The sequence below is a fragment of the Xenopus tropicalis genome, chromosome 8, assembly GCF_000004195.4.
Source record: "Xenopus tropicalis strain Nigerian chromosome 8, UCB_Xtro_10.0, whole genome shotgun sequence".
NCBI lineage: Eukaryota > Metazoa > Chordata > Amphibia > Anura > Pipidae > Xenopus > Xenopus tropicalis.
Window position 1 is genome coordinate 113,963,742 of NC_030684.2, and position 26,300 is coordinate 113,990,041.

Sequence of the window (26,300 nt, forward strand, 5' to 3'; positions counted from 1 at the left end):
TCTGTACCTGCCGATATTTACCTTCAGCTTTGCTGCAGTCACGTGTCTTTCAATATTTACTTCTGCTGTCATTGCACCAATCATCTCTACCCACGCCCAGTTCCGGGCTCCCAATCAGATACAGTCATGGGCGGTACCGGAACTGACAGTCAGAAGCTCCGGTTCCGGTGTCGGTGATGGCGCTGCCAGGTTGCCGGAGTTTGTTGGCTCCCTTTCTCATCGGGTTAATTATCTGTTGTATTCTGCATGGAGCCCGGGGAGCGGAACCTTCTAAATGGAGATTGCCGATGCCTGTGGTGAGCTGACAGCACAAACATCGCAGGGGTTATACTGTCAAACTAGCAGGCTACTGCTGCACTACACTTCCCAGCACCGCCACATAGATAGGAAGCTGCGCGCACATTGCACAGGGAATATGTACGATTAATGCGATTCATGATCGTATTGAGAGAAGGCAAGGGTGGGCCGCTAGCCATATGAAACGGGTCATACACATCCTGCATGGCTGCTGGGCAGTAACTTCTGTCTTCCTTTATGCGGATTCCTACTGCTCATTAGTGATGTGGGCTGTACATAAATAACATGTGCCCAGTTTGAAATGGTTTATTTGACAAGCATGTGGGCAGCACAGTCACTTTGGGTAACTAAGGGCAAAGGAGAAGATTGGGCAGTAAGTCAGAGGTAGTGATGGTGAGAAACTGTTGGTATGGTGATGGTCAGCGGGGGATGGATGGTTTTGTGATGGATAGTAAGACACTGGAAATCTTGTGATGGACAGTGGGAAACTGGGGATTATGGCAAGTGATGGACTGTGAGAAACCGCTGCCTTGTCATGGGCAATAAGATACTGGAAATCTTGTGATGGACAGCAGGGCACCAAGCCTTGCCCATGGACAGCAGGACACCATGCCTTGCCCATGGGCGGCAGGGCACCCCTGGCCTTGCCCATGGGCGGCAGGGCACCCCTGGCCTTGCCCATGGGCGGCTGGGCACCCCTGGCCTTGCCCATGGGCGGCTGGGCACCCCTGGCCTTGCCCATGGGCGGCTGGGCACCCCTGGCCTTGCCCATGGGCGGCTGGGCACCCCTGGCCTTGCCCATGGGCGGCTGGGCACCCCTGGCCTTGCCCATGGGCGGCTGGGCACCCCTGGCCTTGCCCATGGGCGGCTGGGCACCCCTGGCCTTGCCCATGGGCGGCTGGGCACCCCTGGCCTTTCTCTTAGTATTGTGTTTACTGCATTAGCGTAAGACCATTTGCAATCTTCAGTAATTACTATGTTTTGTGATTTTTCCAACTCTTAGAATTTAACTGCATTCTGGATGCTAGGGTAATTAAGCAGTTTGGAGGTTAGGAAAGAAGATGAATGTTAGAAGCCTTCAACAGAAAGATAAGCAAATAAAATCACCTGAACCTTTCAGTCAGCCAGTTTTTTTAATTTTTTTATTGCCAGCAACCACATAGCATTTTCAGCAAAGGCTGAAAATAGTCAGAATAGGAAGGCTTATAATTCTACAAAATGACCAGGCAAAAAGTTGGCCCCCCTGCTGGGCTTCCCACCTTTTACATTGGTCGTGAAATAGTATTGCACAGCGTTCACCCCATCCGCTGATCAGGTCGTGTGGGCTATCAAGTCTTCTTTTTCTTTTATCAGCAAGTATTCTAGGGATGCACTAAATTCAAGATTCTGCCTTTTTCAGCAGAATTCGGGCAAATCAATCAGAATCCAAAAAATGAAGCGACTTTTTGGCACGTAAACACGGAAATTGAAATTTTTTTGCTGCCTGCACGGCAACATTGTAAAGGTGGCCATACACGGACCGATTTTTTTACTTACAAACGACCGATTCCCGAACGATCCGATGCTATCGTTAAGTTATCGTATAGTTGGTGGTGTACGAACGATCGTCGGCCCACTAAACGAGCCGACATTATCGTCCCCAAAATCGATCGGCCAGGTTTAAAAATTTTGGTCGTTTAACGATAAAATCTGCCAGTTGGTGTGAGTGTCAGACATTTGTCTTTCAACGATTGTTCTCTGCGCATGTCACGATTGCCAGCAGCGGAAGTCAACGACATCGATCGTACGTAGATGTACGATCGTAGGTATTTTACGATAATGATGCGACAAAATCTTTCCCGAATTATCGTTGCCCGTGGATGGCATATCGTATGGGAACTCGATCGCCATACGATCGTTTGTCGATATAATCGTTCATCGCACAACGAGCGAAAACGCCTCGTGTATGGCCACCTTAACCCTTCCAACACTTAATTAGCTTATGCTAATTAGGATTCGGTTTGGTTCCTTGGGCCGAATCCTTTACAAAGATTTGGGGGTTCAGTCGTATCTGAAAAAGTGGATTCGGTGCATCCCTAATGTATTTATGAAGTGACAACATTTTTTTTTATTCAGCACCACTAAATAACAGAAGTATTTATACAGCCAACATGCAAATCACACAGAAATAATCTATCGATTCAGAAGGTAGGGCCTGCTCATTAGAGCTTACAATCTAAAATACATATAATCATGCCTAAGGCAATATTTTTTAACCATCCTGATGGTAACAGTGCGCTTCCTCATGTAATTTATTTGGACTGTGGCAGAGGAGGCTGGCAATATATAGAAATGTTAAAGAGACAAATTGTTTTGTTTGCTGTTTTTTGCTTTAATGAATTATATTAGTGTGAAGCACTCAGCATGACAATGTTTTGACTTCATAGATTTATTTTCAGTGTGTCCTATATTTATATGGTGACTCAAGGGGACAACAATTTACAGAGAGGGCTGGAATTAAAAACCATACGTGGTGTATGTTATGTTTTGTACTTTCATATCCTCCTGCTCTGGGTGTGGGGTTGAGTTTGGTTTTGGTTTAAGGGCTGATGATGCATAGCCACACTGTGATTCCATTTACTTACCTGCTACCCCAGGCTGGTGCTTCTATTCTTAAAAAACACACTGACCCAGGGTACTTTGTGCAGAATGCGCAATGCAGATGCCTGTTCCTAGCTATCCTATGCCCAACGCTTACTGTGCCCAAAGTTTTGTTCCTGACCAGCTCTGTTTGGAGAGTTTATGGAGTTATGCAGGTTGCTTTTGGTTTCAGGCATGCTTATCGCCTGGTTTCCTCTTGTTGTGTTGGGCTTTAATTGGATGTAATAGCTTCCCCATGCCCAGCCCAGCATTCAAAAAAAGCACTTTACCTGTGCTCTCCCTAAGGTAAGTTATTGCCCGCTAAACCAAAAATATTACAGATGGAAAATTTGATTTGTTAAGGTCAGTTGTGCCGAATATTCAGAAATATAAATAAAATATGGTATTTAGGAAAATTCTCAAATATTGTGTCCTACTGTGGCTATAGACTTTGTTGTGGGTTCAGCTGTATGGACTTGTTTCTTATCATTAATATTACCCATATTAAGGGGCAACTGCAAAATACTGTTCATGTGACTTCTTTAGTTATAATATGCAAGGCATCTTCAGGCAGATGTGTCTCTACATTGTGTGTGCCACTGAACCAATCATAGCCTTTGGACAGACTGAGTGTATTACAAAAATCTTCTTGTGTCAGGGGTGTCACATAAGAGGATGACCAACTTAATACACTATAGTAGAACCTGTTTAGGTTTTATTGAGTTTGGGCTGCTTCATGTATTTTTTCACAGAGAGGCATTTTAAGTTAATTTGAGCTGTTTCTGAGGATTCTCTTGCTACTCTGTTGTGCCATAACCTGTATAAAAGCACTTTTGATTTTATATGGTGATAGAACTACTTGGTGACAAAAGGGGTTACATTATTCCCTATATACATCTTTTGGATTGTTCCCCTATAGTCTTAATTTTATCTTTGCCTTTCAGAGCTTTTTGTGTTCAGCCTCTTCACTGTGTAGGAGTCAAACAGTTGGACAGAGGGGAAATTCTGTTGACCAATTTCAGATAAAAAATTGCTAGATGTACATAAGATGGGGCATTGCCCACCAACCTTGCGATAATTTGATTGTCGGATCGCACTAAAATTGGTTGTAATGGAAATAAAAATCTTAACGTGTATGGCCAGCTTAAGTGGTGCCTGACTCTCCCATTGACACTATCAATAGATTGGCATGTCCTTCTGTTCAACTTACAAATGACACTGAATTGACTTCTTTATGTTTTGCAGGAAAGCTCATTTTTCTTCGGAAAGATCCTGTTTCAGAATTCTACAATCTTTATCAAATGTAAGATCTCATGTCTCACAAATGGCAATGTTGTAGCACTAGCACCTCCATTTGGTTCAGTGCTGTACTTGATCTTATGTTAATACTGCATTATCTAGGCACGATAAACACTTGCTAGGTAACTCTTTAATCCTCTCCAAATACAAACCAAAGCATGACTTGATTCTGTTAAACAGGTTTTTATGTTTGTTTAAATAAGTTCCTGTTCTGCTTCCTCATCTCTGCCTTTCATTTTTTTTCTGCAAGCCAAACAATGGCTATGAACCCAAAATTACCCTGATAAGTTTACTTTAACTGTATCCATGTGGTTTATACACATGATAAAGAAAGTGTCTTGGGTCTAACTCTAAAATTATGTATTTTGTGTTATTTAAAGGGGAAGATAACACTTGAGCCACATTTCTCAATATGAAAGCTTTGCCCAAATATATCTAGTATAAGTAAATATAGAGCAACTGGTCTTGCAGAGTAATCTTGCTAGGTAACTCTTTAATCCTTTCCTTTTTGGTGGTTACTCAGCAGGTCCAGTAGCTCTAGCTTTACTTATTAATAGATATACCATGACCTGGATGAATAAAAACCTTCATAGTCACTTTGTCCAAGTAAACCATATATCCTGTCCAATTAGGTATTAAATTTGTACTATTTACTGTAAGAAAAAAGTAATCCCTCCTTGTGATGCTACACACACTATAAAGGTGAGGTACTATGGAAAAGCATATAATAGACTGAAATACTCCAATTATATACCTTGCACACATTTATAAAATCACTTCACAAAAGCAGTACTCCACATGTTGCCTTTTCATTAAAGGAGAAGGAAAGCTACTAAGGCAGTTTATTCTCAAACACATATACTGGGAGAAGGTATGGGGAGAGGTGGTAGGGAAGGTAAGAGGGAGGGTGAGAAAAGCAAGCTGCGCGGGCTCAAGTCCATGCCCTGAAGGTTTGAGCTTAGAAAGGAAGTCAGATACAGAAGCCATGTGTACAGAATAAAAGGAAATAAGTGTGGCGTTTCTTTTGACAGAGGACTCGCAGCAGCATTACTTGAGTTTATGGCTGTATTTACATAGACCTTTCTGATAAAGTTTACTTAATTTTAACCTGTTTAACCTTTCCTTCTCCATTGCATTAAATCAATGATTGATTGAGTCAGCTTTCACTTGACAGATTACAGTGGACTGCTTGAGCCACAGCATATAGTACAAACTGGCACTTTTTTTAATATCAATTTTACCAAACTTCACTGTATTATATTAAGACCCTTGTTAGTCTACAAAGGCCCCAGTGGCCAAATGCATTTTTTTTCCCAGTATCAACCAAGAAAGCTCAAATGTGGAAGTAGATACAGTATCTGTAACTGAAATGGTGAAGACACACACAGCTACTAGTAGCAGCTACTTGTCGTGGCTACTAAAATAGACAATGCTGATCATTTGCTGATTATTGTCTGTGTTTAGCAGAGGCAATTCTCAGTATTATCTATGGGAGGGTATTTTCTGGGGTTTAGCAGCCATGAAAAAGTAGCTGCTACTATAAGCTCTGTGTGTCTTCACCCAAAGGGACACAGATGCAAACAAATAAAATGCTATTGGAAATACACTTTGCTAGGAAATTGTTTTGTTTGGTGTTCAACTGCCCCTTTAAATAGCTGTTAGAATATCATGGTTTCTTTCAATGTTGTTACAGTATATGTGTTGAGTAGCTCCCTCCCTGGATCCCTTGTTTGTTATACAGCATGGCTCTATAGACTGTACGATCATGCATTTGAGATCTATAACAGGGCAGTGGAACATGGGCACAATTTGGGTGTTTTGCCAAGCTTAATTTTGATTAGCCCAAGCATTCAGGCCAAACTGTCTTAAATTGAGCTCTCACAAAGCACGTTTATCTGTTAGTTTCATGAATTGGGTAATGTCTGTAGATATTCCTTAAATTTTGGCCTGTAATTTGTTGCTCCTTAGTTCTCTGTCTCACATTACCTTGTGGCTCTCACTCCTAGTTGATGGTGACCATGATAAGTGCAATTCCAGTGTGAGTTACAACATTACCTGGGTGCTGCGATACTGTGATTGCTACAATGAGATCTCCAGTTTAGAGGTAGGTTATAAAATGAAGAGGAGGATTTTGCTCAGATATTTTTTTTTTTAAAGTATATTAGCCATAAATTACTATAAAGTATTTCGATTGTTGGTCTTACTGCTCCTTTAAAAGTAAATATAGCCTAACTCTAGGTAGGTAACATACTCTAAAGGACAGATTTATCAAACTGTGAGTTTAGAGCTTAATACATAAAAAACTTACCCTTTTTCTATTCATTCCTATGGAATTTTTATAATGGTATTTATCAATAGGTGAAAGTTAAAACACACCATTTGATAAATGTGCTTTTAAAAATCCCATAAGAATAGATAGAATGTGGGTGAGTTTTTATGTATTAAGCTCTTGACTCACATTTTGATAAATATGCCCCTAAGTAGTAATATACTATTGTTTTTTGTAATATACTGTGTTGCTAAACAACAAATTAGCCTGAATCAATTGCCTTGGCCATTGGCTCCACAATAAGATCACTTAAAAGGCTGTGCAGATGGAACCCTTGTATCTAAGCCGCAGCCTTATGTGATTTTTCCTGCCTGACCAATCCGTATCCAAATAAGCTTGATTAAAATAGCTTTTATCAACTTTTCACTTCAGTTGGGCAAGTTGGCTTAATTGAGCATGACCACATATAAATCTTGTCACTTATCCAATGTTTACTTGCCTTTGCAGGAACGGGACATAAAAAGTTATCTCGCTTCGACTGTAGTGATTCGCAGTGGGTGGACTGGATATCAAGCTAATATGACAATTTCTGGCAAGAACTGCAAGGAGCTCCTCAATCCTCAGGTACTTTAACTACATACACAATAATTGGCTTGGAGATACATAGTGATGTATGAATTTGGGCTAGCCACAACATTGTCTCTATTTAGCTAACAGGTTCCAAACAGCTAGGTACAGCACAAAATACATAAGGCTGAGCAAATGTTATTTCTCCTCCCTCTGATGTGACCAGCTGTCGGAGAGAAGGAGCTAAGTGACTGCCCAGGCAGGCTAGCTAACCTAGCTGTAGACGTGGTTTTGTTAGCCATAACTCTGCTGTTTTGGGGTAGAAAGAAAAAAAAAACCAAGCGCTTCATGTTCCTGAATACATTGATGTATATGAAGATATCTATTTTAATACAAATGTTAGTATATTTTAATACACATGTTTACAATGTTGTTTTTTTTCCCCTTAGGTATATTACAAGGAATTTCCTTTGCCAGTGATGCTTAATGAAGGCAAGCAAGAGGTACAGGCATTCTTGTTTATATAAAATATATGTGTATATATATATATAGATATAGATATAGATATATGTACATGTATATGTGTGTGTGTGTCTGTGAGTGTTTACAGCTTTTTGTAGTTTATACTCAGTTTAGAGGACCACTGCACATCTGCCATATTTTACTTAAGCTGCCCTTACACATTGTAATCTACTCGTTTGGCAGGGTCACCAAACAAGCAGATATTATCCCAATATGCCCACCTAAGGTGGGCGATATCAAGCCAATTCGATCATTTGGCCTGTGTATGGCCAACTTTAGTCCAAGACAAAAAGCTTTTATTGTATCTTTAAAGAAGAGGGAAATGCTAATTAAGAGTTAATCTCAAGCTGCAGGCATACCTTCAGTTGTCTCAATAGTGCCCTTAAGTCTCCCCATATTTCACCTGTTCAGATGATCAGAAGCCAAACAGGAAGAAAAAAATGCTGAGCTGTGTAAAGAAAGTTCCCATAATGCCTCACTCCTGCACCAAGACCCAAACCAAGTGAACATGCTCAGTTAGTTAGACTATGGAGCACATTTACAAAAGCACGAACGCTCCGAGCGTATTTTCGCCAATTTTTTCGGGCGTCCACACGACTTTTTCGTACGGCGCGCGACTTTTTCGGACGTTTGCACGAAAAAATTGGAAAGGTTTTACCGCTGTTTACAATTGTTTGGTATGAAAATTTAGTGACTTTCGGATCGCCAATACGATATTATCGTGACTAATACGATTTTTTCGTAAGCATTTTCGTGATATTTGCGATCTTCAGAAATTTTCGTTTCCAATACAATTTTTTCCCATTCGGATTCATGGATTAGTAAATGTGCCCCTATGAGTCAGCTTCCTGCTGATTGGCTCAGATCCACATTCCTAAGGGGGGGGGGGAGTGAGTTCTTAGAATTCTTGAGGGAGGGGGGGCAGGAGAGAGAAGAAAGCAGAGAGCTGCGTGTCTCTGGCACATGAATTACAGACACAAGAAATCTTTTCACAGAGAAGTCAGTGCAGCGTTTCTGTGAGTGCTTATGGCTGTATTTACATAGACCTTTCTAATAAAGCTTACTGAATTTTTACCTTTCCTTCTCCTTTAAACAGGCAATGTGAGACCTTAGACTGAGACTGACTCCTATATTTATAGCCTCATTCAGCTAGTCATGTCCCCAATAAATTGAGACCATGACCCAACTCGACCTTTCCTGTACAGAGATTACAGAAAAACATATGGTCTGTAGGAATAGATAAATTGTGCCTAGTCAATCTGAGACAGACAGCTGAGGCATAGCAACAAGGGAAAAATAATTACATTAATTTCATAGACATTTAAAAGTAAAAAAACTGAAGGCTTAGTGGCTCTTTAATACTATTACAGCTTGTTATAAAGCTGTTAGCCAGTTACATAAATCAAATAGATTACAGTCCAGAGCAGTGATCTATAGCCTGTGATTGTCCAGTTGTTCAAAAATAATTCAAACCATCCCAATAATAGCTGGCTAACTACCTTGCACATTGTTGCACTTCCCTATATATGTTTTGTTTGTCATCTTTTTGTTTGCTAGTTCACTAAATGTGACAGTCTATAAATATTCTAAAACTCCTTAATTTCTGCACATAACCTTTAGTATTTCAAAGCCATAACACTGTCACTTCTTTCTGCTTTTACAGAGGAGGGAAAATGGAACAAATAAAACAATGGCAGTGGAGAACACAGTAAGTGTCACTTAATACTCTTTCTATGGTACAGGATTAGGTGCAGGCAGTCATCATCACATGTACTGAGATTGGTTTGGTGATAGATGCTGCCAAAGGGGGGGGGGGGGTTGTTATTGCATTTAAAGATATGGCATTTAAAGAATGGAAAAAAAAGACTGCATTATGGTATTGACATCACATGTACTAATATCATTATACTGTATGTGCCATAACCCTCACTGCGCTTTCTTTTTCTGACTAGGTAATGAATGCAGCCATGAAGACATGGCAGGATGGACCATATATCTTTATAGTGAATGTGACAAAAAATATTCCTCAAGATTCCAGCTCTAAGGCCACAGATTTACCCAGCAACAAAGACTTTCCCTTCTTTAGTAAGTTTTGCATTATGTTTGTAAAGCAGGGCAGCACGCTTAGTTAATGGTTATACATACATTATTTTCCCTCTGTCTGGTGCAGAATTTAATGTTAGTACCAGGGCATTATCTTACCTGTAACAGACTAACAGCACTGTTCCTTTAGGCTTTAGTGTGTTTACCATTTGTGATCTGATGAAATCTGAGAAGTGCTTTCATGCATTCTGAAAGGAATAACTCTGCACCAAGTAATTCTTATATTTTGTATATCAGACAGTATGCAGTGGTGCATTCTTGATTCAAACACTTCTTCAATACAAAAGGAAAATTAAAATATCAGTAGCAAGTAATCTTAGATGATAAAAATCTACTTTATGAGGAAGCACCTATGTACCATTCTATGTGTTATTGTGCTTTGGCATGTTCTCTTTGGACCTGCATTGAACATCCTTCATTTTACGATTTTTTACAGTGATTGTGGAAGTAAAGGGTCCATATGAATACCTAACTCTTGCTGACTATCCACGTATGGTTGTAAGTAAAAAGTTATTAAGCAAAGGGAGGTAGACTGCAGTGGGATAGCAAGTATAGTAGGGGGGACAATTATACCAAAATAGCAATAGAAATAATTGCCTTTTGGGAAGGGATAGTCTGTCAGATAGCAGTTACAGTAACAATTTATTTTGGGGTTGGCCTAACACCCAGCATTTCAGATAATACAGATTTCACCCTAACTGGCTGAGTACCTCTTAAACTTATTTTGGGTTCCCAGGATAGGGACTGTGGCTGTGGGACAGCAGGAATAGTAGTGAGAGATGGTGCCTATAGTAGCAGTGGGATAATAGCCTATGGGATAGCAATTATAATAGTACAAGACAGTAACCATTTATTTTGGAGTTTTCCCAAATATCCAGAGCATTCTGGATAACAGGTCCCATACCTGTACTACCAGTAGATTAACTCTGATTTCACTTTCATCTCCTGCAGTTCTTCATGGTGATGTGCATTGTGTATGTGCTTTTTGGGGTTTTATGGCTTGCCTGGTCAGCTTGCTACTGGAGGGACCTGCTGCGCATCCAGTTCTGGGTTGGAGCAGTGATATTTCTGGGCATGCTAGAAAAAGCTGTGTTCTATGCAGAATTCCAAAACATCCGCTATCATGGAGAGCCAGGTAAGACTTAAGAGCCAAGGCTTCTCCTAATTGCGCTTTTCAGATGCAATTAAAGTTTTTTTGCTCTCAGTGCAGCATTTCACCCCATAATTCTTGCATAATTGCGTTCATGAGTGGGTGATTGTAACTGACACAATTGCATCAGACATGTGTGCGCTGAAAATATACTGACTTCTGGAGCTTGCCATTTTATTATTTTTTTACTTTTTATTCCTTATCTTTATATTCAGTTCCTCTCCTATACATATACCTGTCTCTTATTTAAACCACTGCCTGGTGGCTAAGGTAAGCAAGACCCTAGCTACCAGATAGCTGCTGATATTCCAAACTGGAGAGCAGCTCAACAAAAAAGGCAAATAACTAAAAGACCACAATTAATAAAAAATGAAAACCAACTGAAAATTGTTTTAGAATATTATTATAATGTCATACTAAAAATAAACATTTTAAAGGTGAACAACCCCTTTAAGCAGAATGAGCTTTTTTCTTTTCTTTTGACCTTGTATGGTTTTTTTTTTGTGAAGAGGCCATGTTTGCTTCTTGGTGAGTGTATAATACCCTTAAGCATGTGTCAGGATAAATGCAGTGAACACTTCATAATTCCCAAGAACACATGGCAGGGTACATACAAAATACAGTACATAATACAGAACCAGCATCCAGAGCCTTCATTAAAATCAGAGTTGTGTCTCTGCTCATTAAAATTTAAAGAGGCAAAGCATGTCTTCATCCTCATTTAATTGCCTTTATCCTTTGTGTTTGAGTTTCAGAAATATATGGTGCATAATATGGCTGATTCTTCTATGTATTTAGCATACAACAACTTTTTATTAACCAAAGAACCATTATCACTTAACCTCTGCCTTTCCTCCCCCCACAGTGGAAGGAGCTGTGATCTTGGCCGAACTGTTATCTGCAGTGAAAAGATCTTTAGCCCGAATAATCGTCATTATTGTCAGTTTGGGATACGGTATTGTTAAGTGAGTTGTCCCTTCATACCCTAGTGCATTATCTGCATATTAGTACTGAAGGTCTTTCTCAGGACTTAATGCCTCTGTGTCTCCAGCAAAAGTGTTTTTAACAGGGGAATACCTACACTGGCATAGCTTTGTGGTGCTTCCCATCATACCCCTTTAATTGCTAAACCATGAGCCCCATTAATTAAGCTTTAAACAAGGCTTAGACAACAGTTTTTGTCAAAGCTGAAGGTAGCTGTCTATGGGCGTTACATGGACTGTAAATAATTGAAAAAAAAAAAAACACAAATAAAAAATGAAGATTAACTGTACATTTTCTTAGTATATATCTTATGATCAGTTAATTTTAAGCTGGACCATACCTTTTAAAGGATAAGGAATGGGTTAATCACTGGGGGTGCCAAATGTTAGGCACTCCCCTATTGATTATAATCATTCACCTGATAACCTGGGACAGTGCTCCTGTTGGCAAAAAACTGCACCTTAGCATTTCTGCACCTCGTCTTCTCAGCAAACACCATGGAGCGATTTTCTTCTGATTATTCTTGCATCATCCGGGGCCATTGAAGAATGTGCAGCAGGGTGAAAAATCCAGCTTTTTTGTTAAAATTTAGCTTTTCAATCTACTGCACATGCTCACCTGCGCAAAGAAGGAAGGCAAGATGATGATCGCTCCATGGTGCTCGCTCAGATGTACCCCAAGCCACTGAAGTTTTCAGCAAACAGGAGCACCAGCCTGTGGTATCCGATATATGATAATAATCAGTTGGGGGTGCCTAACACCCCAGTGATCAACTTATTCCTTCTCCTTAAATATTTTTGTTTAGTTATTGCTTCTTCTAGTTACAGAGTTGGAAATGAAATGTGTCAGTAATGCTTCTAGACTAAGAATTCTTATAAGCAGTGCAAGGCTGTAAGCTGAACTGTAAAACAGATCCTGGCAGTACTTTATATTAATGCGTACTATATTTTTCTATGTTCTTCCCTATTAAAGGCCTCGGCTTGGCGCTACCTTACATAAAGTTGTTATGGCTGGAGCCCTCTACCTGCTATTCTCTGGTATGGAAGGTGTTCTCAGAGTCACAGGTGTAAGTGCAAAGTCATATCATGGGGGGAAGGGGTCTAGAGGAATGATCTGTCTGAGTTGGTGTTCATGTTTTTATTTTTTTTCTTATGTGCCCCTTTGTAGCAGGCTAGCCTTCTGTACCATCTAGACTCTGTGTGTTTGTGTTCTGTATATATCTATCCTTGGGTTCTGTTACTGCAGATTTTGGTCAGTCTTTCTGAGGCAGCTATATTTTCTTTTTTTTATATTATGATATAAACATACTTTACCTTAGCTCTCTGTTTTAGTCCTTCTTTGTTTTATACTGTGATTGAGTTAAGCTTTATGTCATCAGAACCATCAGTGACTATGTACCGCCTGGAGGCCATCAGTTTTATTTTTGTATTCTTTATTAAATTGCTGCTTTGGCTATATCCAATAATGTTGGCCAAAGAGTGTCTGTAAAATACAGTACTACAAAGTGCAGCGTAACTTGGTAACATCCATCCACCACCCAAAACATCCCAGGGGGTTGTGTCTGCTCCACCTATAGTTGTACCACTGACTAAAGAACAGAGTTTTAAATGGGTAGCTAATGACCTGCACAATTCTATGGAGGTCACTGAGCTGCTGGTAGTGTAACTTTCCCTTAGCAGGCAGCATCAGCTTATTGTTCGGTCAAATTGAGTTGTTGTTGCAGGTTGCGGTGCCCGCTATTACAGGGTGTCCACAAAGATGCTGGAATGCTGGGCAAAAGCTCTGGGCAAAACATAGTGATCAGTCTTTTTATTTTGCATATTGCACTGGCTCCATAAATAAGCCCTAGCATGAGTAATCCAGGCAGTGTGCTCGCTTCTGCTTGCTTTCCATGCCCCATTTGGAATCATACTCATATCTGCCTCTCCCAAGGCGCTGACATTTTTAATCCCATGTGCTCTCTTTGCTCCAGCATTACTTCAAATCCGTTGTGTTGATAGCAAATCTGAGCCTGTCATTGATCGATGCCTGCATTCTCTTTTGGATATCCTTTCAGCAGATTCTCATCATTCAGGCCCAAGCTGTCATTTGTCAGCTTGGGCCCCTAACCCCCTGGAAACAAAGGGCTGTTGCATGTTCCCAGCATCATTATTATCAGCAGTGCCAGGAGGAAACCTTAGTGCCGACTAAAAGTACTTTGAAAATATTACAGTGTTTAACATAGCACATTGGGTAGAATCTGCCCTATTCAAATCAGTGTGTCTCCTGTATCATTAGTTAATAATGCATCATTCAGTCCTGCATATTGCCACAGTTCATTGTACAGTTAAATACTCATTTAGTTATGATATCTGTTTACGTCCATGCTTGTTTTGTACGTTTTTGGTCATACTCGGATATGATTCAGTAGTAAAACATCTGCTTAATATGCTTTTTGGGTCTTGGATAAAATGTTAACATTTTTTTTTTACTCCCAAATCTCAGTAAAAGAAATTACTTCCTGCAGTGCTTCATAAGGCAGTGGTATATTTATTTATTGTGTTAATAATAATGTGTTACCATTCTCTGTCAGAATGTCAGTGACTCATGCATTGCCTGTTTATTCACTTAACCCCAAGGGTTGCTGACACTCTAACAAAGAGCTGTTGCTATTAACAGTTTAAAGCTCCTTATATCTCAGAAACCACTAAAAATGGAAAAGTAATGTAAAGTGCTTAGAAGTTCACTCTGAGTGCATTCACTTTAGTTTTTTATTTGGTGTTAGATCCCCTTTAAGGTCTGGTAGTGTAAGAGCTGCTACTTGTAGCCTATTGTGACCCCACAGGAAGCAAAGAAAGAGTTCCCCCAAGTTGCACATGACGGCACCATGTTTCATGGTACGGTCAAGTGCCTTTATGATCAAGGCACAACAATTCCCAAGAGAATAACAACTGTCGCTTGGGAAATAATGCCTGCAGCAGTCCACAGACACCCACCCAGATGCAGCCATTGTGGCACATACCATGTTAAAAACTAGTCCAGCGCCAGCCATACTCAGTGCTGTTTTATTTATTTATTTGTTTTGCCACAGACCATTTATACACAGCATGTACAGTGCAGCAGTCTCTTCTTGGCAATGTAGCCTGTTAATTGCTTTTAATATTGAACATTATAGTGAAGAGACATATATTGCACATCTCATAAAAACACGGAGAAAAAAAGCACGATGCTAAACCCAAAAGGTTTAGCATTATGTTTTCAGTAAACAAAAGTATATATAATTTTTAAAGTTGAATTTGTTTGTATGTAGAAATATTGATTTACAGTATGTATTCCAAGCTGATGAAGCATTTACATGTGAAAGTTATTTATTCCCATAGTTTGGGCCAAAAGGTACATAGTAACAGAAATCTTGTTCCCAGTGGTTCTTTGTTATGCCTTAGTTCAGGGGTCCCCAAGCTTTTTTTTTTTTTTTTTTTTTTTTTTATAACTTAAAATTTTTATTGGTTATTTCAGGCATACAGAAATAGCAATATTTAACAATTGCTTATTGTAGCGGATTTCACGGAGCAAAACATTTTATCCCAAGCTTTTTTTTACCTGTGAACAACATTTAAAAATAAAGAAAGGAGCAATTCAAGCATGAAAAAAGCTCCTAGGTCGTGGCCAGTAAGGGCTGTGATTGGTTATTTGGTAGCCCAGTGTGGACTGGAAGCCTACAGGAGGCTCTGTTTGGCAGTATATATGGTTTTTATACCTCCAAAATTTGCCTCATGTAAGAAATTCAAAAATGAGCACCTGCTTTGAAGCCACTGGGAACAACATCCAAGGGGTTGGTGAGCATCATTGTTACTCATGAGCCACTAGTTGGGGTTCACTTCCTTTGTCGATAACTATCCTTGTAATGTAATGTACATGTGGGTAGGTAGTGTGGGAGTTAAATGCCAGGTCTCTATTGGCTGCCTAAATTTGGCTTAAATAGGCAGATAGTTGGCATCCATTCAGTGTGCTATGCAAATTTTATGAGAATTTTTGTGTTGGTTGGTTGTTCTCCCATGTTACCCACTTAGTCACAGGTACAGTTGGGTTTTTCAGCCAGGTGGCACTTCCTCTGCTTAGAAACAACACATTTGTCAGCAGGTTTTGTATTCCCTCCTTAATCTATGTGCTCCACTCCTGCTTTAGGCGCAGTCTGACCTTGCTTCCCTGGCTTTCATTCCTCTGGCTTTTCTTGACACTGCCTTATGCTGGTGGATATCCTTCCTTGATCATTGATTGGTGTCACTACCTGTTATTTCTCCGCATTATTTTACACTTAGGAGGCTTTTATTCACTGCATGTTTACTATAGCTAAATAAAAAGGCTTATGTAAAAATAGCCAGGCTTTAAAGAGAATGTATCACAGGGAAACAATAAACCAATGACACAGATGCATGTAGGTGCTGTAATGTTTTTGGACTTCAAACATGATAGAAGCAATAAAGTAAGACTTGTTTTCCAGTGGCACCTTTTCTGTTAGTGGAAACAATGGGTTGCTGTTCTTTATAGACTTCCCTAGAAGTATGTGACTTTAGTTTGATTTTTTTAGTGAGACCGTGCACCACAAGGTAAGTACAAAGCCTGTACTATTAGTTCCTAGATGTATGGGCAGGTGAACAGAATGTAATAGTGATGACCTGATCCCAAAAAAACAGATTATATAAGAATTATAAATTGTGCAAATGAACATACTGGGTGGGCATAATATAATATAGTATAGTATAGTATAGTATATTTTATATTAGGCTTTTTGTCTTTTTAGTGAGTTGTAATTAGAAAACTCTTACTAATCCCAAATCAGCTTAGAAAGAAAATGTAATATCTGCCACTATAAAAAAACACTGCTCTGCCCTCCTCATATCTAATTTCCTTAACAACATGATCGCACATCTTCATAAGCTTGACCCAAACCATGAAGCTGCTGAGGCTACGACGGAACGTGGTCAAACTGTCTCTGTACAGACACTTCACCAACACCCTCATCCTGGCTGTAGTAGGTATGTTCATTTCAACCACACAACAGGAAAGATACTAATACAGGTATGGGACCTGGGGTTTTCTGGTTAAGGGGTCTTTTTATTATCTGGATCACCATACCTTAAGTCTACAAAAAAATTATTTGAACATTAATTAGGCCCAGGAGGATTGCTTTGCCTCCAATAAGGATTAATTATATCCAAATAACATTATCCATGAAGAGGCCAGGACAGCAGGTTTAGTTTAAAAGTAAGATTCTCATGGAGGCTTTTGGTGTAGAGTCCTCGAACACCTCCAGCAGGCAAAGTTTGGGCATCAAACAAGTTTGGCGGGGAGGTTTTGTCTTAAATGTAAGCCATTACATGAGCCCAGTAGAATTGGATTGTCGGGCAATGCCAGATAGGAAGGGAATATCTTTAGTGAAATTGTATGTGGCTCTTGTGCCTCAAGGCACTGTACTTGAGGAAGGACAGACTGATAGGGTTAACAACATGTAAATGACTGATGTTACTTTGCCCTGTAGAAAAACAGTATTTAATTATGATCCTTTTTCTTGAAGCATCAATTGTATTTATAATCTGGACAACTATGAAGTTCCGATTGGTGGATTGTCAGTCGGTGAGTATTAAAGATGGATGTTGATCTATTTTTATTTTTAATATTGATAACATAGCTTTGTGCTTTTATAGATATTTTTAGTTTACAGCAGTCTGATGCGGTGGATAGGTGCTACATTAACATAATATGACCTATTATCCTCTCTTTTTTTATTTTAATATGGCAGGACTGGCAGGAGCTGTGGGTGGATGATGCTATCTGGCGGTTGCTTTTTTCAATGATTTTATTTGTAATCATGATCCTGTGGAGGCCATCTGCAAATAATCAGAGGTATGTATAAGAAGAAGCATAACTTGGGTGATGACATTGTTTCACTAATGAAATGCCAATAGAAAGGAACCCAGGAAGCCCTAACCATATAGAATATGGAAATCTGGAAAACAATGTGAAAATAGAAAGAAAAGAAAAAAAAATTAATTTCTTAGCTCTTTAAAAACTGTGCTGTCCTTCTGGGATCTAAGGGTAAGATATACAGAGCTACTAGTAGCAGCTACTTGTCACGGCTGCTAAAATAGACTGTGCTGATCATTTACTGACAATTGTCCCTACATGTGTTTTAGCAGAGGCAATTCTCAGTATTGTCCATGGCAGGGTATTTTCTAGCGTTTAGTAGCTGTGACAAGTAGCTGCTACTAAATAGCTTGGCGTGTCTTCGCCCTAATGTACTTTCTACTTTATTTTGATAGTGGAATATTTCCATGTGATTAATTGTGATGTTTATATTTTTGGTAGATTCGCCTTCTCTCCACTCACTGAAGAAGATGAGGATGATGAGCAGAAGGAGCCAATGTTGAAAGAAAGCTTTGGTATGAATGATATCAGCAACAACTTAATTAGTCCCATACCCCACCCTTTGTATTCTGCCCAGATTATTCACGCAGCAGCTGCAAGGTTTGTGATATGCAGGGGTTTGTCGCTGATCACTTTAAATTGACTTCAGTGGCCTGAGCAGCTCTCAGCCCCTGTTTAGCATTACTCTGACTGCTACCTGCGTTTTAGGGCCAGCAAATTGCAAGCATCCTGTGATGATTCATTGCCTTACCCCAGGTCTTTAGAAGCATGTTTTAAAGTGATTCTTTTGCTATGGCCCTTAGGGGCAGATTTATCAGTTTGAATTTAGAGCTCCCTGAAGAAAATTTCATGTACTCTAGTCACTCCTATGGGATTTTTAGAAGTGCATTTATCAGTGTTAGAGTTCACTATTTGATGATAAGCTTCTGTATTGAGCTCTGATTTCACATTTTGATAAATCTGCCCCTTAGTACTATAAATTATAATACAGAAAGCAGCTGCAGCTCCCACTCTTACACAACTGCTGCACTTTATGCTATTGCCCTTTATTGATTTCAGACAGGAAGTCATCTTTAAATTTCTTGTTACAGAGGGAATGAAAATGAGAAGCTCAAAGCAAGAAACAAATGGAAATGCTAAAGTGGCCAAAGCTGTAAGTAGAATTACGTCAGAACGCATCTTACCTAGACCAAAACTGCTGGGCATGCCAAGCATTACTGTTTATTGCAAAAAATACTGTTGCCTCACTGTAGTAATGTATGGTTTGTAGAAACAAGGTCTGTATATATTATAGTACTGCTTCAGCCTCTGTCAGACAAACGTATTCAAAAATCTGCCACCTCTTTCTTGTTCTCTGCTCTTCCTCATACCATTACAGCATTGTCCTCTTGTTAGTCAGTGGTGTTGCCAATTCTTGTACTCCACAGAAACCATCCTGCAGCTATCCCAAAAATTCATTACATTTGCACATGGTCATTAATTGCAAAATATTTCCTGTGTTAATAGACTTTAATGAAGAAATGTCCTTATTAAAGGGAAGATAAAAAATAAATTCAGTACATGGGTTTAGATTTCCAATTAATTATAGGCTACTGTGTATCTACTTCCAGTCTTTAAGCAGCAATCTACTTGTGTTCTGTTCAGAAATCAGCTGTCAGGACATGATCATTTTTATGTTTTTTCTGTTTAAATCACTTTAGCAAGGAGAGATGGTGAAGTTACAAATGCAGAGTAAAGGTCCCCATACACGGGCCGATAGAAGCTGCCGATATCGGTCCCTTGGACCGACTCGGCAGCTTATCTGCCCGTGTAGGGGCAGAAACGAGCGGGCTGGCCTGAAATTGGCCAGATGTCGATCGGCCAGGTTAGAAAATCCAGTCGGATCGGGGACCTCATCGGCTCGTTGATGCGGTCCCCGAACCGACTGCCCCATGGCCGCAAATGTAATCCGATTATTATTTTTTTTAAGGCACTTGCTACCCGATATCGGGTGAAGATCTGCCCGTGTATGGCCAGCTTAACACATTCCCTGTACTTATTTCAGCAACCTACATATGTAAATGTATAAAAATTAACGGACTATGATAAACAGCTGGGGTTCCATTTTGGGTTGGCCCAGTAAGTGTCTTCTTTCATCCTGAAAATTAATCTTTCAGGGTGATGTCAGAGGTTTGCGCATTGGGATGGTACTGCTGATGTCTCAACTACCCTACAGATATCTGCTGCTGTAATGTGAATCAAGCTAATCATATGTCTGCCTTTTTGGTCTATAGCCTACAAAAGCACTTTTTGTATGCTCTTAGTGGGCCAATTATATGATATACCAAATACTCATTGATCAGAATGTATCGCGTCCCTGTACTCTTCTTTTTGTGTACTTGCTAATTGATCTCTAATGCATGCTGTTTCTAGCAGGAGGATGATCTGAAGTGGGTAGAGGAGAACATCCCATCTTCTGTGACAGACGTGTAAGTATATCTCCTGTAAGGGGATCTGCAAAGTACTCCCAAAGCATTTATGTCATTTTTATACCTGTAGCAATAATTAAATCTAGCTAAAGATAAATTCCTACAGTAAGGAATTGTAAGTCATTAGGAGAATAAAAAGAAATGGGCATTCATAATCGGATTTCTCCTACAGTAATTGAGAAATATTTGTGACCAGGCATGCAGAGTATTTTGTTGGCAATTATTATGTAGTTCCAGTCTCTAGCCTTATATTCATATGTCTTCAAACAGTACCTTGCCTTGCAATGCCACAACTGTAGCTCAATCAGCCCAGACATGATAGGATACAAATTCATCCAAAGCACATATGTTTTTTTTGTCTGTGGCAAGACATTTGTTATCTCCCTCTGGTATATTGCATATAAGGTGAAATAGAACCAAAATGCTAACAAGCATAGAGCAGAAGCATATTTCTTGCCTATACACAAGTCTCTCTTAAAGATTTCATTTTCATTCTGTATCCTACCCAGAATCATGCACTCAGAATTGAATTATATTTGATTAGATTTTCATAATTATATTAAGTAAAAATGTCGGAGGACACTGCCTTGTTTTGTTCTGTTTTGTTTTTGTATTACAAAACAATAAAAAAAAAATTGACCTTTTTTAAAAAAAAAAAAAAAAAAAAATGTGGGAGGAAACTGGCATGAAAGTTCGGGACTTTTCCATAGTTGAGTATGACCCTTGTGTGGCTTAAAAAACATGTTAGTTGCACAGAGCCAAGTACATCCAGCAACAACTGCCACAAATAAGACCAACAGGCCACAACACTTTAATGCTAAACCTTTGCAGGGGTCCAAATAGCTGATTTTGGGAACTTATGTCAACTATTGTGTGTGCGATCCTGTGGCTAAAATATAAGTAAATTGGATATTTCACTAACTGTATTGCTTGATGTCAAGCATAGAGGCTTGATGGTAGGTAAGTGTGAGATGTAACTATAGGAAAAGCAAACCCAGCAGCTAATGGGGACACAAGAATGTAGGCCCAGTTCAGTATACATGTCGGTGACCAGTTGTTTTCCCCAGGTTTGGTGGGGACTAGTAAGTTGTAGTTACACCACTGAGTGTACAGTATTTTGACGCTATATTTCTTCTCTTCCAACATGCTTTCATATGTAGAATAGCGGTTGCCCTCCCATTGTCTTATAAACTTCCTATGAGAATAGCTTATAGGACTTTTTGCCCACTGTGCTCCTCTTAGAGTAACCACAGTCATCGAAAGACCACTCTTGGACATCAGCTTTTCCCATTTACCTGAACACGGAGCATATGGTTGTAAATGGTGCTGGGAGGTGGGTAGCTATAGGTTTTTTTTGACAACATGTTTGCTGTGTTGTGCTCTGATATACAGATTGCTCCAGTACAGTGTTGCAAACACTGGTGGTCCAGTCATAAGACTGTGTATAATACAAAGGGTTGTAAAGTCATTGGTATCCTGAGACCCTACCTATAGCGTTGATCTTCAGCTCCCAGTGTCCCTGGGCCTTTGGCAGATCTACAGTTTAGTCGAGAGTAAGAAAGCATGGGAATCAAGGTCAAAAGCTAACTTGTGGAACTGCACTTAACATTAAGCACTCTGCTTCCAACAATAGAGACTCAAGGGGTTATGTAATCAAAGGCACTAAGTAACCCATATCAACCAACCAGCAGGTAGAATTTACTGGTCACCTGTTTGAAGTTGCTATGGGTTACTGCTCCTGGGCAAGTTTAGTACCTTTTATTACATATGGGGGTTACTGTCATAGTAAAATGAGTGCTTACATCTCTGCACATAACAAATTGTGCATAGTGTAATGACTAGATGTACTTGTATGAGTATACATGAGTACGTGAGTATAACATGTTGACAGTCACAGTGTCAGCCTGTGATGTGCTACACGGAGTGGATATTGCCATAGAAATGCAAAAGTATGCTTTTTAATGCAAGTATCTTCTCCACGTAGCCATTCATTCCTCACACATATACTCAATGACCTATATCATATGGTTTGAGAATATGAATTTGCTACATTATACCTTTATGAAATCCCATACTGCTTGGAGAGCCTACTGACCATGTATGCATAAATATATATTCTGTAATACATTCTGCTTTCTCTATAAAGAGGCCATTTAATCCACTCTGTATTTATTTTTCTTTTATACCAGAGCTCTCCCTGCGTTGCTGGATTCAGATGAGGTCAGTATTATTTGTAATATCATTATTTTTAGCTGTGTAGCATATCTCATGACAGTGTAAGTCATGTGCATTCCATGAGTCACGGGCCTTTTAGCTGAAGTGACCCAGCCTCAGTGGGAACCAATAGGACTAGAAGCCTTGTAAAACAGCCTTGCTCTCAGTATATATGGAAATTTGTTTAAAAAAAAAAATTTAAATTCTAAGCACCTTTCCAATTGTAAGTGACATGACTGGCTGTCTGCTCCAAGGCACCTAAATCCATGTCAGAGTGTTGGATGTAGTAAGTACCACTGAGCTGGGGACAGCTTGGGGGGTACTATTCTACAAAAACTACATTGAGGCCTTTCATTCTTAGTAATAATGATGCATTTCTGTTTTCAATAACCACTTAGGAGATGTTAATATAGTGGGAGAGTATCCCTTGAATTGCTACAAAATAAAATGAAAAGTCACAATAATAAAAATAATACATTCATCTTTGTTTATTAGGAGAGAATGATAACGCACTTTGAAAGGTCCAAGATGGAATGAAGAAATAGTTAAAAGGTCAAAGATTATGGTGGACTCTGCCTGTGAGGAGGAGCAATGCAGCATACCAAGCATTTCAGATCTGGGGGCCCCTTTTATTTCTGAAGGAGGACCGGAATTAATTCCAAAAGTTACCCTCATAAATTATTTCATCTTAAAGTCAAAGAACATGACCCAGTTCCTCCATATCTAGAAACATTGTCAGCCATTGTCAGTCGTGTTACAAATAGGATTTCTTGTACCAAACTCTTCTTAATCTCTTTAAGAAGCTGGAATGCATTGCTCTTCTGGTGACTGGAAGGATTGTGACTTTTCCTGCACCTTAGGAATTATACATATAATTTAATATTACTCCGCTAAAGACCCAGAATGGTTTCTTGTTTTTGCATTTACATGGTTTGCTAATACTGGTGAAAGTTATAGGGGAAGCAGTTATTTAATTATTTTTTTTAATTATGTGCTTTTATTTTCCTGGGCCTTTTTATTTACAAAATGCAAGTCTAAATTTTTGGTTGCACTGCTCGTTTCTGACAAACATTGGACTTTTCAGGACTGTGCATTAAAACTGTGAAATACGTCTGAAAGGACTTTATTACTACCCCTTGGGGGTAGTTGTGAGACAGGTCAAAGCTAAGAACTTGGGAATTGTTTTAAAGCAATATAGAAAATTATTTAACCGAGAGAAAACAGGTAAAAAGAGTGTAGGCTCTTGGCTTTAATCAGTATTTTCAGGGTGTTCTTACTATATAATAACAGCAGTCACCATGGATTGTAAATTCAACTGTACATGATTAAAGTTGTTAAAATTAAGAGAGCAGGCCCGGACTGGCAATCTATGAATTCTGGCAAATGCCAGAGAGGCTGCTCTAAGATGCAATAGTCACTCACTATTTATTACTGGTGGGGGGGCTGTTTGGGCTTCTGTGTACCTGAAATGCCTGGGCCAATTCTGAATCACAGTACGGGCCATAATTCCACTAGGCCCATACCCAGGACTCTGTTTTGTTCTCCAGTTAAAAACTCTTCCTTTTTACTTGGTGATGTATTTACAGAGGATTAAAGAATGGACTGTAGCACAAATACATTTTACACAGAACCTGCACACTTATTTTGTTTTTAACGTTATTTGCAGTTTGAGTGATGTTTGTGCTTTCCGAGCAAGATGTTTTTGTTCTTTTTATAAATATAAAATAACTTAAGAAATCAATGTCTTGCCTTTTTTTTTTATTTATGTGTGTTTTAGGCACAGGAATAAAATGACCTAAAGGTAGCCATATAGTGGCTACATTTTCAGATAAATTGTTGGTGCTGTACTTGGCCACCCATATTGATTATCAAATAGCATTGATAATAAAGGTACTGAAAGGGATGTTAGGGAACCTCACAACCCTGGACCTGCTGATGCCTCATACACCTTGATGGGGAGTGCAGGACAGTACTGTTTACAGAGGTTTCTATAAATGCTCTTATGGGTGGGTATTAAAGCACCTATGTTAATGGCAATATTCCCAGATTTAGTTTCACTAGGGTTGCCACTTGATCGCTTTTGACCCGGACAGCCCCATTTTAGATAGGGCAGTCTGGGTCAAACTACCTGACCGTTTTTGAGAATTTGAAGCCTGAAGCAGCAATTGGCCAACATCATGCCCCGCCTCCCTGCCCAGACTTACCGGGCAGGAGAGGTAATAACCCTAAAGGTGCCCATACACCTTAATATGTGCTCGCTTGGTGATGTCGCCAAGCGAGTGGATCTTCTCCCGATATCGCCCACCCATAGGCGAATTTGATCGTTTGGCCCTCGAATCGAATTATATGGACGGGCATAGGCAAAGTCGGTCCGGGGACCGAATCAACGAGCCAATGCGGTCCCCGATCCGACGAGATTTTTAAACCTGCCTGATCGAGATCTGCCCAATTTCAGGCCAGATATCGGTCCGGCAGTCCCGCTGGTAGTGCCCATACACGGGCCGATTAGCTGCTGAATCGGTCTAAGGGACCGATATCGGCAGCTAGAATCGGCCCGTGTATGGGGACCTTTAGTTTCACCATCATCTGGCCCTACTTTGCCCACTTACTATAGGTGCATCCTTGGTGCCTACAAAAGCTGCTCTGCAGGACCCCACAGCTTGTACTTTGGCATGCCTCCTAACATTTAAAAAATAGAAGTTGGTACAAAAAGATCTGCTGCATGTAGTGTGACAAATGTTTGGCCATGCCCACTTTATAGCCATGCACCCATGTTACATAGTCACATACCCTTTTTAAAGATTGGAATGGCAACATCAGTCGCAAAAAGTGCAATAATGTTTTATGACACACTGACTCCCATGTGTAATACCTGCATGTCATAACAGCCACAGTGACAGCCCCCAGCTTTGTATAAACAGCCACAGTGACAGCCCCCAGCTTTGTATAAACAGCCACAGTGACAGCCCCCAGCTTTGTATGACAGCCACAGTGATAGCCCCCAGCTTTGTATGAAGAGCCACAGTGACAGCCCCCAGCTTTGTATGACAGCCACAGTGATAGCCCCCAGCTTTGTATGAAGAGCCAGTTACAGCCCCCCAGCTTTGTATGACAGCCACAGTGATAGCCCCCAGCTTTGTATGAAGAGCCAGTTACAGCCCCCCAGCTTTGTATGACAGCCACAGTGACAGCCCCCAGCTTTGTATGAAGAGCCACAGTGACAGCCCCCAGCTTTGTATGAAGAGCCACAGTGACAGCCCCCAGCTTTGTATGACAGCCACAGTGACAGCCCCCAGCTTTGTATGACAGCCACAGTGACAGCCCCCAGCTTTGTATGACAGCCACAGTGACAGCCCCCAGCTTTGTATGAAGAGCCACAGTGACAGCCCCCAGCTTTGTATGAAGAGCCACAGTGACAGCCCCCAGCTTTGTATGACAGCCACAGTAACAGCCCCTAGCTTTGTATGACAGCCACAGTGACAGCCCCCAGCTTTGTATGACAGCCACAGTGACAGCCCCCAGCTTTGTATGAAGAGCCACAGTGACAGCCCCCAGCTTTGTATGAAGAGCCACAGTGACAGCCCCCAGCTTTGTATGACAGCCACAGTGACAGCCCCCAGCTTTGTATGACGGCCACAGTGACAGCCCCCAGCTTTGTATGACAGCCACAGTGACAGCCCCCAGCTTTGTATGAAGAGCCACAGTGACAGCCCCCAGCTTTGTATGACAGTCACAGTGACAGCCCCCCAGCTTTGTATGAAGAGCCACAGTGACAGCCCCCAGCTTTGTATGACAGCCACAGTGACAGCCCCCAGCTTTGTATGACAGCCACAGTAACAGCCCCTAGCTTTGTATGAAGAGTCACAGTAACAGCCCCCAGCTTTGTATGACAGCCACAGTGACA

The 26,300-nt window shown here is 40.3% G+C and overlaps 2 protein-coding genes across 6 annotated transcripts in view; one reads left to right on the forward strand and one right to left on the reverse strand.

The window, feature by feature from the left end:
• ganc (glucosidase, alpha; neutral C) overlaps nucleotides 1-115 on the reverse strand; it is a 47,981-nt gene extending 47,866 nt beyond the window's left edge. The window contains 1 exon segment of one of the 2 annotated variants that reach the window (NM_001113833.1): nucleotides 22-85. The gene's annotated coding sequence lies outside the window, so the exon portion shown is untranslated. 2 annotated transcript variants of the gene reach the window in all.
• Nucleotides 111-24,137, forward strand: tmem87a (transmembrane protein 87A). 4 transcript variants are annotated; one of them, XM_004917277.3, is made up of 20 exons: nucleotides 111-296; nucleotides 4,162-4,219; nucleotides 6,222-6,319; nucleotides 6,992-7,108; nucleotides 7,501-7,554; nucleotides 9,237-9,281; nucleotides 9,526-9,658; nucleotides 10,113-10,174; nucleotides 10,628-10,811; nucleotides 11,692-11,791; nucleotides 12,783-12,876; nucleotides 13,783-13,854; nucleotides 16,717-16,825; nucleotides 17,365-17,423; nucleotides 17,590-17,693; nucleotides 18,156-18,229; nucleotides 18,806-18,867; nucleotides 20,127-20,182; nucleotides 22,372-22,402; nucleotides 22,892-24,137. In XM_004917277.3, exons 1-20 carry the CDS (start codon nucleotides 177-179, stop codon nucleotides 22,931-22,933), a joined length of 1,674 nt encoding a protein of 557 aa, XP_004917334.2. In that variant the 5' UTR covers nucleotides 111-176; the 3' UTR covers nucleotides 22,934-24,137. The 4 variants fall into 4 exon arrangements, with proteins under 4 accessions (XP_004917334.2, XP_004917336.2, XP_002932886.3 ...); XM_004917279.3 differs by having other exon boundaries at nucleotides 20,130-20,182; XM_002932840.4 differs by lacking the exon at nucleotides 13,783-13,854 and adding an exon at nucleotides 15,975-16,043 and having other exon boundaries at nucleotides 20,130-20,182.
• Nucleotides 24,138-26,300: the final 2,163 nt, after the last annotated feature.